The 14,713-nt window shown below is 38.9% G+C and overlaps 1 protein-coding gene across 1 annotated transcript; it reads left to right on the forward strand.

The window, feature by feature from the left end:
- The first annotated feature begins 7,660 nt into the window (after positions 1 to 7,660).
- Positions 7,661 to 8,305, forward strand: LOC112213977 (uncharacterized mitochondrial protein AtMg00810-like). Its single transcript, XM_024372103.1, has 2 exons — positions 7,661 to 7,963; positions 8,042 to 8,305. Exons 1-2 carry the CDS (start codon positions 7,661 to 7,663, stop codon positions 8,303 to 8,305), a joined length of 567 nt encoding a protein of 188 aa, XP_024227871.1.
- Positions 8,306 to 14,713: the final 6,408 nt, after the last annotated feature.

Below are 14,713 nucleotides of genomic sequence, written 5' to 3' on the forward strand. Positions count from 1 at the left end.
TTTGTTCAATATTTGTAATAGTGAGCTTGGGCTCGAGGCGACAACCAATCGCCGAACGTAGCCGCGGCTACGGGATAAACGCTTTGTCTAACAAAAGTATGGAGTAATTCTATAGCTCTCCTTAAAAGAAATATTTGTAGCGGCACGCGACAGTAAACATTCCAACGGTTTCTGTCCCGCGTCTCGACGGTTTCTGTCCCGCGGCTCGCCACATACAGATCCTATTCTTCGGGTATGATGGTTACCGGATGCCGACGCGTCTCCACAGTACATGATCAGCTAGTCCGACGGCCGTTATAAATATTAAGATTTAGTTATCTAAAGTCCTGCGAACAGACAAACAGTCTTTGTCCCAACTACGGGAAGATAGGGGAGATCTTTTTTCCGCGAACGACGCTTCCCGCTAGCAACCTTCCCATAGTTTTCCTCTACAGCATCATCGCGACGGAAAGTCATTCTCTCGTGAAGTCTCATTAGCGAGTTACATAGCGTCTTTACGCTCGGCGAATATTTTATGTTTTAACAAAGAGCTAGTTTAGTAATACTTGTATCGTAGACAAGTAAATCGAGTCCAACTTAGACTTTGGAAGAAAGTACATTTGTTATCCCGTTGACCCCGGATTCGTTTTCGACCCTAAGAGCATTGTCATTAGTGTCTAATCACCGCGGTTACTTGTCAATTCTAGAATACCCACACTTATACTAATAATCATATTTGCACTAGTCAATGTCTTCTCTAATGCATAGCAACAATGTGTAATCCTAATGAAGATTCCTTTCACGCCCCTAACCTTAATTCTAATGTAAAGTCGACATATATAAACACCAGTTGCATGAATTGTTTGTGAACTGGTGAGTACACATAAATGAGCTCGTAAATAAAAGTTGTTTTTTATTACAATCAAATACATATTGCTATTGTTATGAATAGAATGAAGTAACTTCGCAAAATGTCAACTTTACATTTTCAATTTGGGTATTTAACTTCATATATACATATATATGCTTTAATCTAAATACTATAATTATATATGCACACACAAACACACACACACACAGCATTTTAATGAATATATATATATATATATATATATATATATATATTAATATATCCAAGATATATACATACATATTGCATTTTGATTAAATTTAAAAATAATGCATTCTAACTACATATTATATTCGGTTTTGAATGTTAAATGTAAATAACGATGCTAACCCGCGCTTTTGACTATACACTAAAGTATACTTGCTTAAACTTCAGTGTTGCATTGATGAATTACTTTTCATAAATTGTTATCCGACGTACCAATTTCGCACGTATTACACTATTCGCTATATCTCACGAAGTGCATGAACAATCCATAGTATCATTCATTCATACATATGTAAGAATTGTACTGTTTCTTGCAATAATCTTAACTTTCGTATCAGAAGTTATTACGATATATTATCTTTAATTATAATTTATTATCATTCTGTTATTATATCATTGCAAATATGTTATCCTTTTATTATGTCATTATTATTTTGTCATTATATTATTATCTCCTACTAAATGATTAAAGCCTTGGAGATATCTTTTTTAACAGAACACAGAATGGTAAGCCAAAGTAGATTCACAAAATTATCCAACTTCTTCCGTTTAGACAGTGTAGGGAAATGAAGAAAAGTGTGAATTGTATTTTTATGTGCGGTATAAAAATTATCGAGCTCTTATGTTTATGACACATATGATTGACTGTCCAATAGACAACACTTTTGAATCTTGAAACATTTAATAAACCAATTACACGGTTTATGAACTAACAATTTTTATAAATTCAACTTAATCCAGTGAACGAAGAAATTCCTTCACTCCTTCATCGTTTTCCTTCTTTCGGTATAGTTAGCATTTCATTATTTCACCTTCACTTTTATTCCACATAAATTGCGATCAGTTAGTGCAAGACTTTTAGGTACAAATACTTCTGCACAACATGTAGCTTTATTCGTTTCAGAGAAAACTGGAGAACTATATGTCTTCTTTCACATGGTGTATTTCTTTTCGTTTATTAAATGAACTAAATGAAATCGTCTAACATTCTTAGAGATTTTTACGCTTGAGCTATACTCGATGGGAAGAGATATGCGCCCTTTTGCCAACATTTGGTGAAACATGCAAAACCAGTTAGTATATAACTATCCTCAACTTTTATTAAGCATTACTAATCCTGATAGAATGGTAGAAGCTTCCAGTGAATAAAACATATTTTATACCACTTCTTTTTCCTTCTTTCGATACCTTCATTTTATAAATTAGGATTTTTCCGCTGCTTGAATGAGTACTTCTTACGACGATAAATTAAAGTTGTCGGTGACTTTATATGCAAACAATTACAAGGATTAATTACTTTTGAGCTCCTGTGCTACATTTTTCCTGAAAGAAGTAATCCAACGATTATTAAATTTTTTTCTAGAGAATACGTTTGCAGACAAAGTACTATGGCAATTACATTTCACACGATTCAATGAATCATGAATGAATCGTTGCCTTATTTATAATGAATAAGATTTACTTACTTATATTGAACAACTTGCGTAACAAATCTTCCATTAATTCACACTATTATAGAATTCTTGTATTACTGTGAATGTCAATTATTGAAATGATGTGACCATGAAAGAATACTGAAATGCTCGTATACTTCTGCATTACAGTAAAATATCTGAAGCTCGTCTTCTCACTTGGTATTCGATGACAGATTTATCTTATATATAATATAATCAACTTTATCATTTTTGGGAGAAGTAATTCGCGGCTACAACTTCTCTGGTGACACCGAAATTCAATTCTTTATTATATCTGTTTGTAAAAGGTTGTGATAAAAATACACTTATAACACTTTCCTTCGGCGAATTTGAACACTATCTTCATATAACATCCAGTTTCTAAGTCAACCATAAGCTAGGACTTCCAACAATAACGTTCTGATCTCATTATTTACATCTATCGCACCCCAAATTCTTGAATTCACGATCATATTCTGCTTTTTGTTATTTAGCAGTTGATCTTTTGTTGTTATTTGTGATTTTTATCGAAACTTGTTTCCACAGTTTTTATTATTAATATTGTAAATTACAAGAAATGCGCGATCTACAGAACACCGATCTACAGAACAGTTATTGAGAATTGAAGCGGTCGCGAACGTCAGTACCGACAATAAATTATTAAATGATTCAATTTTTATAGTGTACATTGCATAAATCATTCACGTACCACTCGATTGTGTTCCACATACCAGCGATTAAGAATCGCTGGTGCATTACGATGATACTACATAGTTTGTATGTATTACTCAATCTGTGTGATAAGTAAAGAAATGACACTTTTTTAATTTCTCTTGAGCTTTATATATGTAGAATGGTTGTAGCCAATTTGTTGAGACGGTTCTTCAATCATAGCTGATATTACTTGTTGTTTGGGCTTCTTTTCATCCCTTTTCATGCCGACATCAATTTTTTTGGATAATTTATCAACTTGGAATATGTATACCAATCTACATTCGGTTTAACTGTTAGTATCTTGCTTTACCATTTTTCTATAATCGTTGTTCGTATTGAACGCCACGTTTTAGTAATAGTTGATAGGCAATCGAGTCTTCAAAGCATATTTGAAAATTAAAGAGAATATTGAGCGCATTCTTCGTGTAATTTATTATCCAGCATCAACATTCGTTTTTGTCACATAACATATTCTTATGTTCTTGCAGTAGCAAGAAATTTTAACAAATATTTCGTGTCTGCAATGCAACTACAAAATGCAGTATCACGTTATCATTAACAACTGCGTAAAAATCAGTAAAATTTTAGAAATAAAGGTATAATTTTGTTCCTGTTACATATAATATATGAATGAACTACGAAAAGGTGCATAAAGTTTTCTAGCAAAATTTTATACAGTTCAACTCATGAACAATAGGTATTTATAACCGAAGCAATCTTTAGTTGCAATAATTGAATATGAAATACAAAGAAATGATTTACGCATTTAGTATATCGTCTTATGTATATATTGTAGCATGAATAGCATAATAACATAGTTATAGTAAATCATAGCGAGTAAATATTTTAGTCGAGTATTGTTGACTTAACTTTTTCGATGAAAAGTAAAGATGAGGATTAGTAACATAAGATTGATTTTTACTTATTGTAATCAAGAACAGCATATTTATAAGATTAATATCTATTGATAACAATTCTATTGCAATAATTTGAGTTTACAAACTCAAGTACTTGAGTAACTTGTATAGAACGCACTCACTAATTGGTGCATCATTTTTACAACGATGTATTTTGCAAAAAAACAAATTGTATCAAATATGTCTTGTGTGTATGTGTGTGTGTATGGCGTTAAATAAGTAAATCTTATATAAATATAAGGTTTGATTACATGTTTACTTTTTATTTAATGTCAGGATCGTATTTCCTTAGGGGCATGAACCTGTTAAGGACTTATATTATATATCGCATTGTTGAGAATATAAGAAATGGAACTGATGGGACTTAGAGATTTATTTCACCGACTATATAAATGTTATGAGAGACGTTCTATAAATGAGTACTCTAATTTGAATGTTTATATATTTTATATATGTTATATATTTATGAATGTTATATATTTTTGCATAGTACGAACACTTTCTGCATTTTGTATTTTGTAATTCACCGCAAGTCCACCAATATTTACAGTATAATCGTGAGTAAACTGTTTGCTAATTATAAATGCGTAATTTGAAAAGGAAAGATCAGAGAATATGAAAATATTTATTTCAAATTTTCTAAAATTTGGACGTTTAAACATTAAGTGTGGAAAATAAAAGTATCTTTAATATTTCCATATGGAAGCGGAGTGCGAGGATGGAATGTGTCAGCTGAATGAATGAGTCCAAAGACCATAAAAGCAATATATGGATAATATATGCATATACCAATATATGCAATAACGTGCTGAGAAAAGTTAGGTTGGTATGATCGCCGTGGCAGTGACTGGAGTGGTGGAGTAGCAAGTGCGGAACAAGTGGCCATTTTTGCGTCCAATGGGGGAAAAAGACGCAACCGTAGCGAAAGATAAGGAGGTAGAGGAAATCATCAGAGGAGGGGGTGAAGCGAAGCTGGTTGCTGAGCCATCACACGTCAGCACTAGAAGCATGACGAAGGCGGTCCCGCCAAAAGAGGGGTCTTCCCACTCCACACTGGACACGGAGAACCTACGGGCGGAAGAAACGACAGAGGAAACCACCGCCGGCGAAGCGCCCCGCGCGAAGGAAAGGAAGGCCGGCCCCGAACTCCCCACGGACCTAGCCAAAGAGATGCGAACATCTACTACGGCGGACATAGGAGCGGAACTGATCCGTCGAGCCGCCGAGGTGACCGATGTTGCCGAGACATCTCGCAACCTCAAGGGCACGCAAGGGAAAACGCTAAAAGAAGCGGCGAGAACTATTGCTGCGGGCGCAACAGAAATGGTGAGAAGAATAGACCCTCGTTATAGCAAAAGGACGCATAGCGACACTAGAGGCGGAGGTCGAGGCGCTCCGAAAAGAGCTGGCCTCACGCCCCACCGCAAAGAAGAGCAGTGATACGGCTCGTCTCGCCACAGTCGAACACGAGATAGAGGAGATAAGACCCTCGCTGCACCGGTTTGGAAGAACGCCTTCAAAACATAGAAAGGAGGGAAGAAAAGGAGGTCGTTCCTGACGAGAGCACGAGAAGGATCTATCCTAGGCTCTAGGCTAGAGTTCCAAATGCTCCAGTGACCAAGGGAGGTCAAGCGGCCGTCATGGAATGGCAAACCGCCGAAAGGAAAAAAGTAGAAAGAAGAAAGAGGCAGAGAAGAAACAACCGGCGAAGCTAACCTCCGGGACAGGGGCGAAGAGCCTGAGGAAAGCCCCAGAGAGTAGATCGAAGAACACGCGAAGAGGCGGAGGCAAGCGAACGAAAGTGGGCGGTAACAATTACAATTACTAAGGGATAAATCGGGCCAATCCTACGCGGAAGTGTTGGCGGAACCCTACGCGGAGATGTTGGCCGCGACCAAGGACAGCGTCTCCCTGGCCGAGGTCGGCATCAACGCGGTGGAGATGCGCAAAACCATAAACGGAGGCGTCGTTCTGGAGGTCCCCGAGGACCAGAAGAGGGAGTAGGCCGTTGCTCTCGCTGACCCGGGCCTTGGGTGCGAACAAAATCCGCGTGGCGACACCCTTCCGAGCCGCGGAAGCAAGGGTGTCTATGATAGACATATCGGACACTAAGGAGGAAATCAAGGACACCCTGGCGAAGGAGAGCGGTTGCAAGCCGGAGGACGTCCGACTGGGAGAAATCCGCCCCGCCCGAAACGGCCTTGGATCTATATGGATATAAGGCCCGGCCGGCAGACCTGGTGCAGTGAGGAAACTGGTCCAGGCTGGCAAGGTCGCCATAGGTTGGTCGACAGCGAAGGTCAAAGCCATCGAGCGAAGATCTTTGCAGTGTTACAGGTGCCTGGAGATTGGGCACGTAAACAAGACCAGCACCGCCAAGGAAGACAAGAAGCACCTATGCTTCAGATGCGGCAAACCAGGGCACTAAGTGAAAGCATGCACTGCCGCGAGCCCGAAATGCCTACTCTGCGAGGCGCTTGGAGCACCATCTGTGGACAGGATGGGTGGACCGGCCTGCGCTCCCCCCCCCCCCCCCCCCCCCCTGAAGAAAGCTACAAAAGGAGCCCCCGCTGATCCACAGCTGCAAACGGCAACGAAAAAGGCTCGCCGTCGTAAGGCGACCCTAAGCCTGTGAACAAAGAAGCTGGCACGGAGGAAGCCATAGAAGTGACGACACTAGGGGACTGAAAATGCGCATCCTCCAGACTAACCTGGGAAGGTCAAGGCGAGCGCAAGACCTGTCTACCAAACCATTCGGGAGAGCACGGTCGCCTTAGCGGTGGTGGCAGAACCATACAGAGTTCTGGATGCTCCGGAATGGGTCGGAGATACGGACGAAATGGTTGCTGTTACCTGGACATCAATGTCGGGGGCGTTCGCCCACGGGGCCCTGCTGGAACGCGGCAACGGGTACGCCGCGGTCGAGTGGGCAGGGATGACGGTGGTGGGGGTGTACGTGTCACCTAACAGCGGACGTGTCACCTAACAGCGGATGGGCAACGTTCGAGGAATTCCTGGACGGGGTTGGCGACTGCGTCAGGCGACGACTCCAGGAGCTCCATCGTCGACATCACATGGGCCTTCCCCAATGCATTCAGGCGGATTTCAGACTGGAGAGTAGCCGAGGGGTCAAGACACTTTCGGACCATTTCTACATATTCATGGAGGTGGACACACCTGGACCTGAAACGGCGACTGCAGGTGATGGTCGCGGCCCGCTGCCAAAATGGAAGGTAGAGGAGATGAACGGAGATCTTCTCCGGGCGGCTGCTATAGCAACAGCTTGGAGCTGGGAGGCCTCGACGACGACGACTGAAACAGACGTGGAAGAGGAGGCCGAGAACCTTCGCCGGGCCATGACAGCAATTTGCGACGCATCCATGCCACGTGCCACACCAGACTCGGTGCGAAGCAGAGCAGTCTACTAGTGGAATAGTTCGGGTCTCGAGTCTACGAGTGAGAATAATCCGGGGAAGGCTATGAGTGTACCGATTGTGCCCAGGAGGTCAGCAAGATTACATAAACCAAAGACATGTGATAGTTGTGCTACATGTGATAGAATTAAGGACAAATTAGACGTTAGGCTGCTAGGTACAGACACTCAATTTTTATCCATCCACCTGAGTAAGCCAAACAGTACCACTGTCGTATTTGATCAATCCGTACAGATCGGTCAAATGCATATAATGTATGTCGCCACTGTAAATCGCCCTCATGTCGCGTGTGCAATAGGGAAATTAAGCCAAAGATGTGCAAATCCGACTCTATCCGATTGGAAAGCAGTGAGGCGGATTTTCAAGTACCTGCTGAAGACCAAAGACTTAAAGCTAGTATACCAAAAAACAGGATAACCTTTGAAGGTGTTTTGTAATTCGGATTTTGCGGGCTCTACGGTAGATAGGAAATTCAGGAGCGGGTATGTCTTCATACTCGCTGGTGGTGCAATATCCTGGTTGTCTAAGAAACAACCAATTATAGCTCAATCGACGTGCGAAGCGGAGTTCGTGGCGATGCAGGAAGCAGCAAGGGAAACTGTGGATTTCCTTATTGTTAAGGGAGTTGGGTCAATATGTCATATCAAAGCTATGGGGCTTGTAGAAACTATGATCAAAGGGGAGTATTGAGAAAAGTTAGGATCGCTAGTTACTACAAGCTAAGTTGGCACAACTTCTAGCGACACTCTTTTGTCTTAGAAGTCGACTACGTGTTAATTGATCAAGTGTATCCTGTGTGTTGTACGAGGCGGAGAAATATATAGAGAAAATCGAATCTGTGTGAATCGATTAATTATCAACCCCAAACCTACATCAATTAACATAACGGTTGTCTATGTATGTTCCCGCCCATCAGCGTTACATATACATAATATCTCTGCATGATAAAAATCATTTTAGGAATAAGACAAATTCATGCACTTAATAATTCCAGATATGAAAATTCTTTTGTGAAGGTAGTTTTCGAAAAATTGACCAATATCTATTTTCACGTAGATCTATTATAAAGTCGTATATCGTATGTAATTAATGAGACTGTTTTCGCCTTTCTATTCACACAAAATGGTAACACCATTCGTTAAATTTCACCATTACTGATGATGAAACTACCGATATGCATGTGTAATTCAGAAACTTGTGCGATTGAATATTTTACAGGGTATATTGAAAAAAAGTTATTAAAATGGCACAATGTCGTAAACGTCACGACGTAAATATTTATTTCTAAAAATCTTAGTTTCCGTCGCAACGAGCAAATTCTGTTGCTTTTACCAACGTATATCGTTAATGATAATGTGGATTTAGGAAATGTTTATCTTCCAAATAAAGAATTTTCGGACATTTCCAAAGTTATTAATAAAATTTTTGATATTTATTACCTGGAACTGCGCAACGAAACATGATTTAATAATGAAGGATGCATTCCTCATGATAGAAATATGACATATTTGGCATTAATTATCAAACTATACAAATATACAGTGTGGCTCGGCCAACAGTCAAGATTTGTAGGCTCAACTATGAAGACGCATTCAAAATTACTGCATTAAAAGAATGTTTAACCAGTTTCACATTTTTTTTAACAGTAACTCTATATGCTTCTAGGCTTTGTAGTATTCTTCTTCCTTGTCTACATTTGCTAAGTCTTATATTTGCAGTATATGCAAATACGTATATGTGTATTGTGTTGCTATTTCGCTTACATTCTCACTTTTTCCATGTATATACAGAGTGAGCCAAAATTATATATCACGACCACCGTGGTCGACGTCGAGACCTCGATATTTTATGACAATCATAACTAAAATCATCAACGACCTAAGAAAAATCGACTTCCTCCCACTTCATATTGATTTGTGACCTAAAGATTGGACTTATCGTAACTTAATATACCTCACTTTCCCATTTTCTACTAAAACTTTCCCATTTAGGATAAGTAATTTTTAAGATATAAAGCAAAATGTAACAAGGATTCGTGTTTTTTACATTTAATCAATATTTTGTTTAGGAAGCACAGGAGAATTGATTCAAAGCAGCTTATATTTTTCTAAATCCCGTTGCATATTAGGCAAAAACATTTCTATTATTTTTTTCTGAATAAATATTAATTCGATTGGGCTAGAGAGGTTGATTCTGGTTTGGCCGGTTCTTAGTTTAACAAGGAACAATCCTTTTATTATTTAACATGCAAAATACAAAAGTTTTAAGTGAAAGCGATGACAAAGAATCCAGTGATAGTGACGTGTTTGTACCAATCAGAAAGCGTCCAAGGCGTATGATTATAGATGAGAGTAGTGAAGAGGAAGGTACGACGCGTCAATCATGGATTTGGCAGAAAGTAAAAAAACACACCAATAGTTTGGAAGTATTCTAAAGCTCGTGGCATAAAAGCGCCTGTTTTATCTCTAATTTAAGCGAGGATGCAAAAATATTAGACCTACTTTCTATTATATTTGATAACAAATTGTGGGAAATACTTGTTACGGAAACAAATCGCTTCGCACATCAGACAATGCACGACGAGCGTAAAAGACGGAAAGTGGACAGCACTTGGTATCCTATTACCTTAGACGAAATAAAGGTCCACTATGCACTGTGTATTTTGATAGGTCAAGTAAAAAAAATCATTTATCCAACTGTATTAGACTATAAGAGCAGTAGTAGAAACACCAATATTTAGAAAAACAATGCCTTTCAAGAGATTTCGGAAAATTTCGAGATTTTTACATTTTTCTGATAATGAAACTGTTGATAGTAATGATCGACTTCGAAAGGTAAGACCTATCATCAACCTCTGGAATGAACAATTTAAAGAAATTTACACACCCACTGAATATGTCAGTATAGCTGAATCCTTGATGAAATATAGAGGGCGTTTAGCGTACAAACAATTCAAACCGTCGAAAAGAGCTCGATTTGGATTAAAAATTGACAAATTGTGCGGGGCAAGTACTCGTTTCTGTCATGGATTTAAAATATATACTGACCAGAACACAATTAATCGAAATGATAGTGAGTTGGAGAACGTTGTGATAAAGTTATCAAAATCTACAATAAACAAGGGATATACTTTGTTCCTGGACAACTGGTACTCTTCACTCAACCTCTTTTTAAAATTACACCAGAAAAAGGCAAACGTCATCGAGACAGTACGTAAGAATAGGAAAAATATGCCAAAAGACATTTAAAAGCGTATTTTTAAGAAATGAGAATGTGTATGGAAGTGTTGCAATAATTTGATAGCTCTGAGATGGAAGGACAAGTGCGTCGCATATATATAATCAACAAAACACGAAAGTGTAGAGATGGTTGAGCAATCAGACAAAAAATTACAGACAGTAATGAAGCCTAAATATATCCTGGAATATAACAAGGGTATGCGTGCACTTGATTATCAAGATCAGATATTATCCTGTTTCCCAATCATGAGAAAAGTCACCAAATGCTAAAAACTTTTCTTTTACACCATTAAACAAACAGAACTCAATTCTGACACCGCATAACACAGGTGTAAAATGTAAATATTGTAAATATTTGTAAATATTGTAAATATTTGTAAACAATCCTATTTGACATCCCCCCCGCCCCATCCCTCTCATCCCACCCCTCCCCAAAGTTACACAGCATCCAAAAAGCAAGCTACCGAAGCGTCCTGTTTTGCGACCAAGTTTTCAGGACAGAAAAAACAAATAAAAACAAAATCACATAGAAGCTCCGCTCCCCCAGCGGTTTAAACCCAAAAATTATATCAAACACGAAAAATGTAAAGCGCCGACACATATTATAGCATAGCTATGTCGTACCGTTGCGTATCGGTACTTTTGCCTAAAACATCACTACAAAAATTCACCGTTTATTGTGAATACCAAAATATATTTAAAATTGTATCTTGGGTTTAATAAACATCTTTAAATAAAAATAAATAGAAGGAAAATAAATAAAAAGAAAAAGGTCCTTATGCACATGATTGCGAAGTACTCTGATGTTTTCTCTATAATTGTTTCGTATCGCCAGGCATTGCTTATTCAAACTACTCGCTAATTACAATATATTGCATTACATAATTATTTCGGATTAAACTTCAACTAAAGATTGTACAAAATAGATTTGGGGTTTTTTAAAGATATCAGTCAGAATAGCATAGCCTTGCTTTCAGAAGAAACTCCTCAAATATTATAACTGTTGCTGGATAATTCCGTGTTATACAAAGAAGGTGAAAGCATTGACGATAAGCATGGTAAATCTTTCTTCCTCAATAGTCCGTATATCCATAAGCACATTGCCATGTTTTATCCATTTTCATGCAAGAGGCTAGAACAGTTTTCGAAGAGCAGAATCATATCGTCAGTTCACAGAAAACTTTCAGAGAACTGAAAATATTAGGCTAAGGTAATTATAGCTTAGTATAGATTAAAGCCACTTCTTGCAGATGTTTTAGATTTTTCTATTTTTTAATTTATATAACTTTTTTATTTATTGTTTCTAATTTTTTAGTTGCTTCTTTCTGTTTAATTATATATTTTTTATTTAGTAACTTGGGTGTATTGTGTGTGCAGTGCGCATAGTGCGTGTAGTGTAGGCGTAGTGCGTGTGTTGTGTCCAATATAGTCGTACTTTACATCCTCCGTTATTTATATCGCCTATTACAAAATGTCATGATTTCTTGACCTAATCTACTGTAAAGAATCCCACATTTTTCTCTGATTGAATTGTAATACGATAGACCTTTATAAGAGTTTTTTGTGAAATTTACTATCGCGAAAAATTTCGATCGTCGAAAAATAAAATCTAGCTTAATCGGAATATCCTGTCTATCACTATGGTCTCCTGGAACAACTTAGAAATGAAGGTGAAGAAAGAAGGTCCCAAGGTTGTACGGATTGATACATCTATATGTCGGAGAAGAAAGGACATCGGAGCCTTCCCTTTGGAACTTCGGGAAAATCCCTTAACACCATAATCTAGATTCGATCATAGGCGTAATTAAACAATTGTCGTCATTCGATCCGATTGTATTTGTTCGAGATTTATGATAATGAGCTTGGGCTCGAGGCGACAACCAATCGCCGAACGTAGCCGCGGTCACGGGATGAACGCTTTGTCTAACAAAGGTGTGAAGTAATTCTATAGCTCTCCTTAAAAGAAATATTTGTAGCGGCACGCGACAGTAAACATTCCAACGGTTTCTGTCCCGTGGCTCGCCACATACAGATCCTATTCTTCGGGTATGATGGTTACCGGATGCCGACGCGTCTCCACAGTACATGATCAGCTAGTCCGACGGCCGTTATAAATATTAAGATTTAGTTATCTAAAGTCCTGCGAACAGACAAACAGTCTTTGTCCCAACTACGGGAAGATAGGGGAGATCTTTTTTCAGCGAACGACGCTTCCCGCTAGCAACCTTCCCTCAAGGACGACTAGCATCCTTTTCTAACCACCAGCATCTCGTATCCTTAGACACACCCCATCATAGTTTTCCTCTGCATCATTATCGCGACGGAAAGTCATTCTCTCGTGAGGTAATATTAGCGAGTTAATTAACAATTAACAAAGAGTTAGTTTAGTTAGACTTCCACCGTAGCCAAGCAAGTCGAGTACAACTTGGGCTTTGGAAGAAGGCGCACTCTGCTATCCCGTTGACCGCGGATTCGTTATTGAACCTAGGATCATTGTCATTAGCTTCTCGAGTATCGAATTAGCACGGTTACTTGTCAAATTCTGTAATACTCGTATTTGCACTAGTCAACGCCTTCTCTATTGCATAATAACAATGTGTAATCCAAATGCAGATTCGTTTCACGCTCCTAACCCTAATCATAATGTGAACCCGAAATGAAAAAACATACATGAAAAAACAGTGTGGATGCGTATATTCAGACAAACTAGCATTCTGACGAATGAATAATCTGAACTGTTATACCACTAAGTAAAATTATTATACCACTAAAATTATAATAAACCACTTAAAATTATAATCTAGATTCTTTAGTCAATTCGATTGCATTTGTTCAATATTTGTAATAGTGAGCTTGGGCTCGAGGCGACAACCAATCGCCGAACGTAGCCGCGGCTACGGGATAAACGCTTTGTCTAACAAAAGTATGGAGTAATTCTATAGCTCTCCTTAAAAGAAATATTTGTAGCGGCACGCGACAGTAAACATTCCAACGGTTTCTGTCCCGTTTCTGTCCCGCGGCTCGCCACATACAGATCCTATTCTTCGGGTATGATGGTTACCGGATGCCGACGCGTCTCCACAGTACATGATCAGCTAGTCCGACGGCCGTTATAAATATTAAGATTTAGTTATCTAAAGTCCTGCGAACAGACAAACAGTCTTTGTCCCAACTACGGGAAGATAGGGGAGATCTTTTTTCCGCGAACGACGCTTCCCGCTAGCAACCTTCCCTCAAGGACGACTAGCATCCTTTTCTAACCACCAGCATCTCGTATCCTTAGACACACCCCATCATAGTTTTCCTCTGCATCATTATCGCGACGGAAAGTCATTCTCTCGTGAGGTAATATTAGCGAGTTAATTAACAATTAACAAAGAGTTAGTTTAGTTAGACTTCCACCGTAGCCAAGCAAGTCGAGTACAACTTGGGCTTTGGAAGAAGGCGCACTCTGCTATCCCGTTGACCGCGGATTCGTTATTGAACCTAGGATCATTGTCATTAGCTTCTCGAGTATCGAATTAGCACGGTTACTTGTCAAATTCTGTAATACTCGTATTTGCACTAGTCAACGCCTTCTCTATTGCATAATAACAATGTGTAATCCAAATGCAGATTCGTTTCACGCTCCTAACCCTAATCATAATGTGAACCCGAAATGAAAAAACATACATGAAAAAACAGTGTGGATGCGTATATTCAGACAAACTAGCATTCTGACGAATGAATAATCTGAACTGCAATGCATAGTTTCAGAAAAATGTATACATATAGATATGTGAGGTGTATAGGTCGTGATAGGTGCGGAAGCCTCACGGAGGAAGAGATATGGGAGGCAACCAGAAGAATGACCTCCCGC

This window comes from Bombus impatiens, unplaced genomic scaffold (genome assembly GCF_000188095.3).
Source record: "Bombus impatiens unplaced genomic scaffold, BIMP_2.2 scf_3239, whole genome shotgun sequence".
Taxonomy (NCBI): domain Eukaryota; kingdom Metazoa; phylum Arthropoda; class Insecta; order Hymenoptera; family Apidae; genus Bombus; species Bombus impatiens.

Coding starts and splice junctions, on each gene's coding strand:
- LOC112213977 (XM_024372103.1), top strand. CDS start 7,661: ATGAGTGTACCGATTGTGCCCAGGAGGTCAGCAAGATTACATAAACCA. Junction 7,964..8,041: donor CTCTATCCGATTGGAAAGCA/GTGAGGCGGATT, acceptor TAACCTTTGAAG/GTGTTTTGTAATTCGGATTT.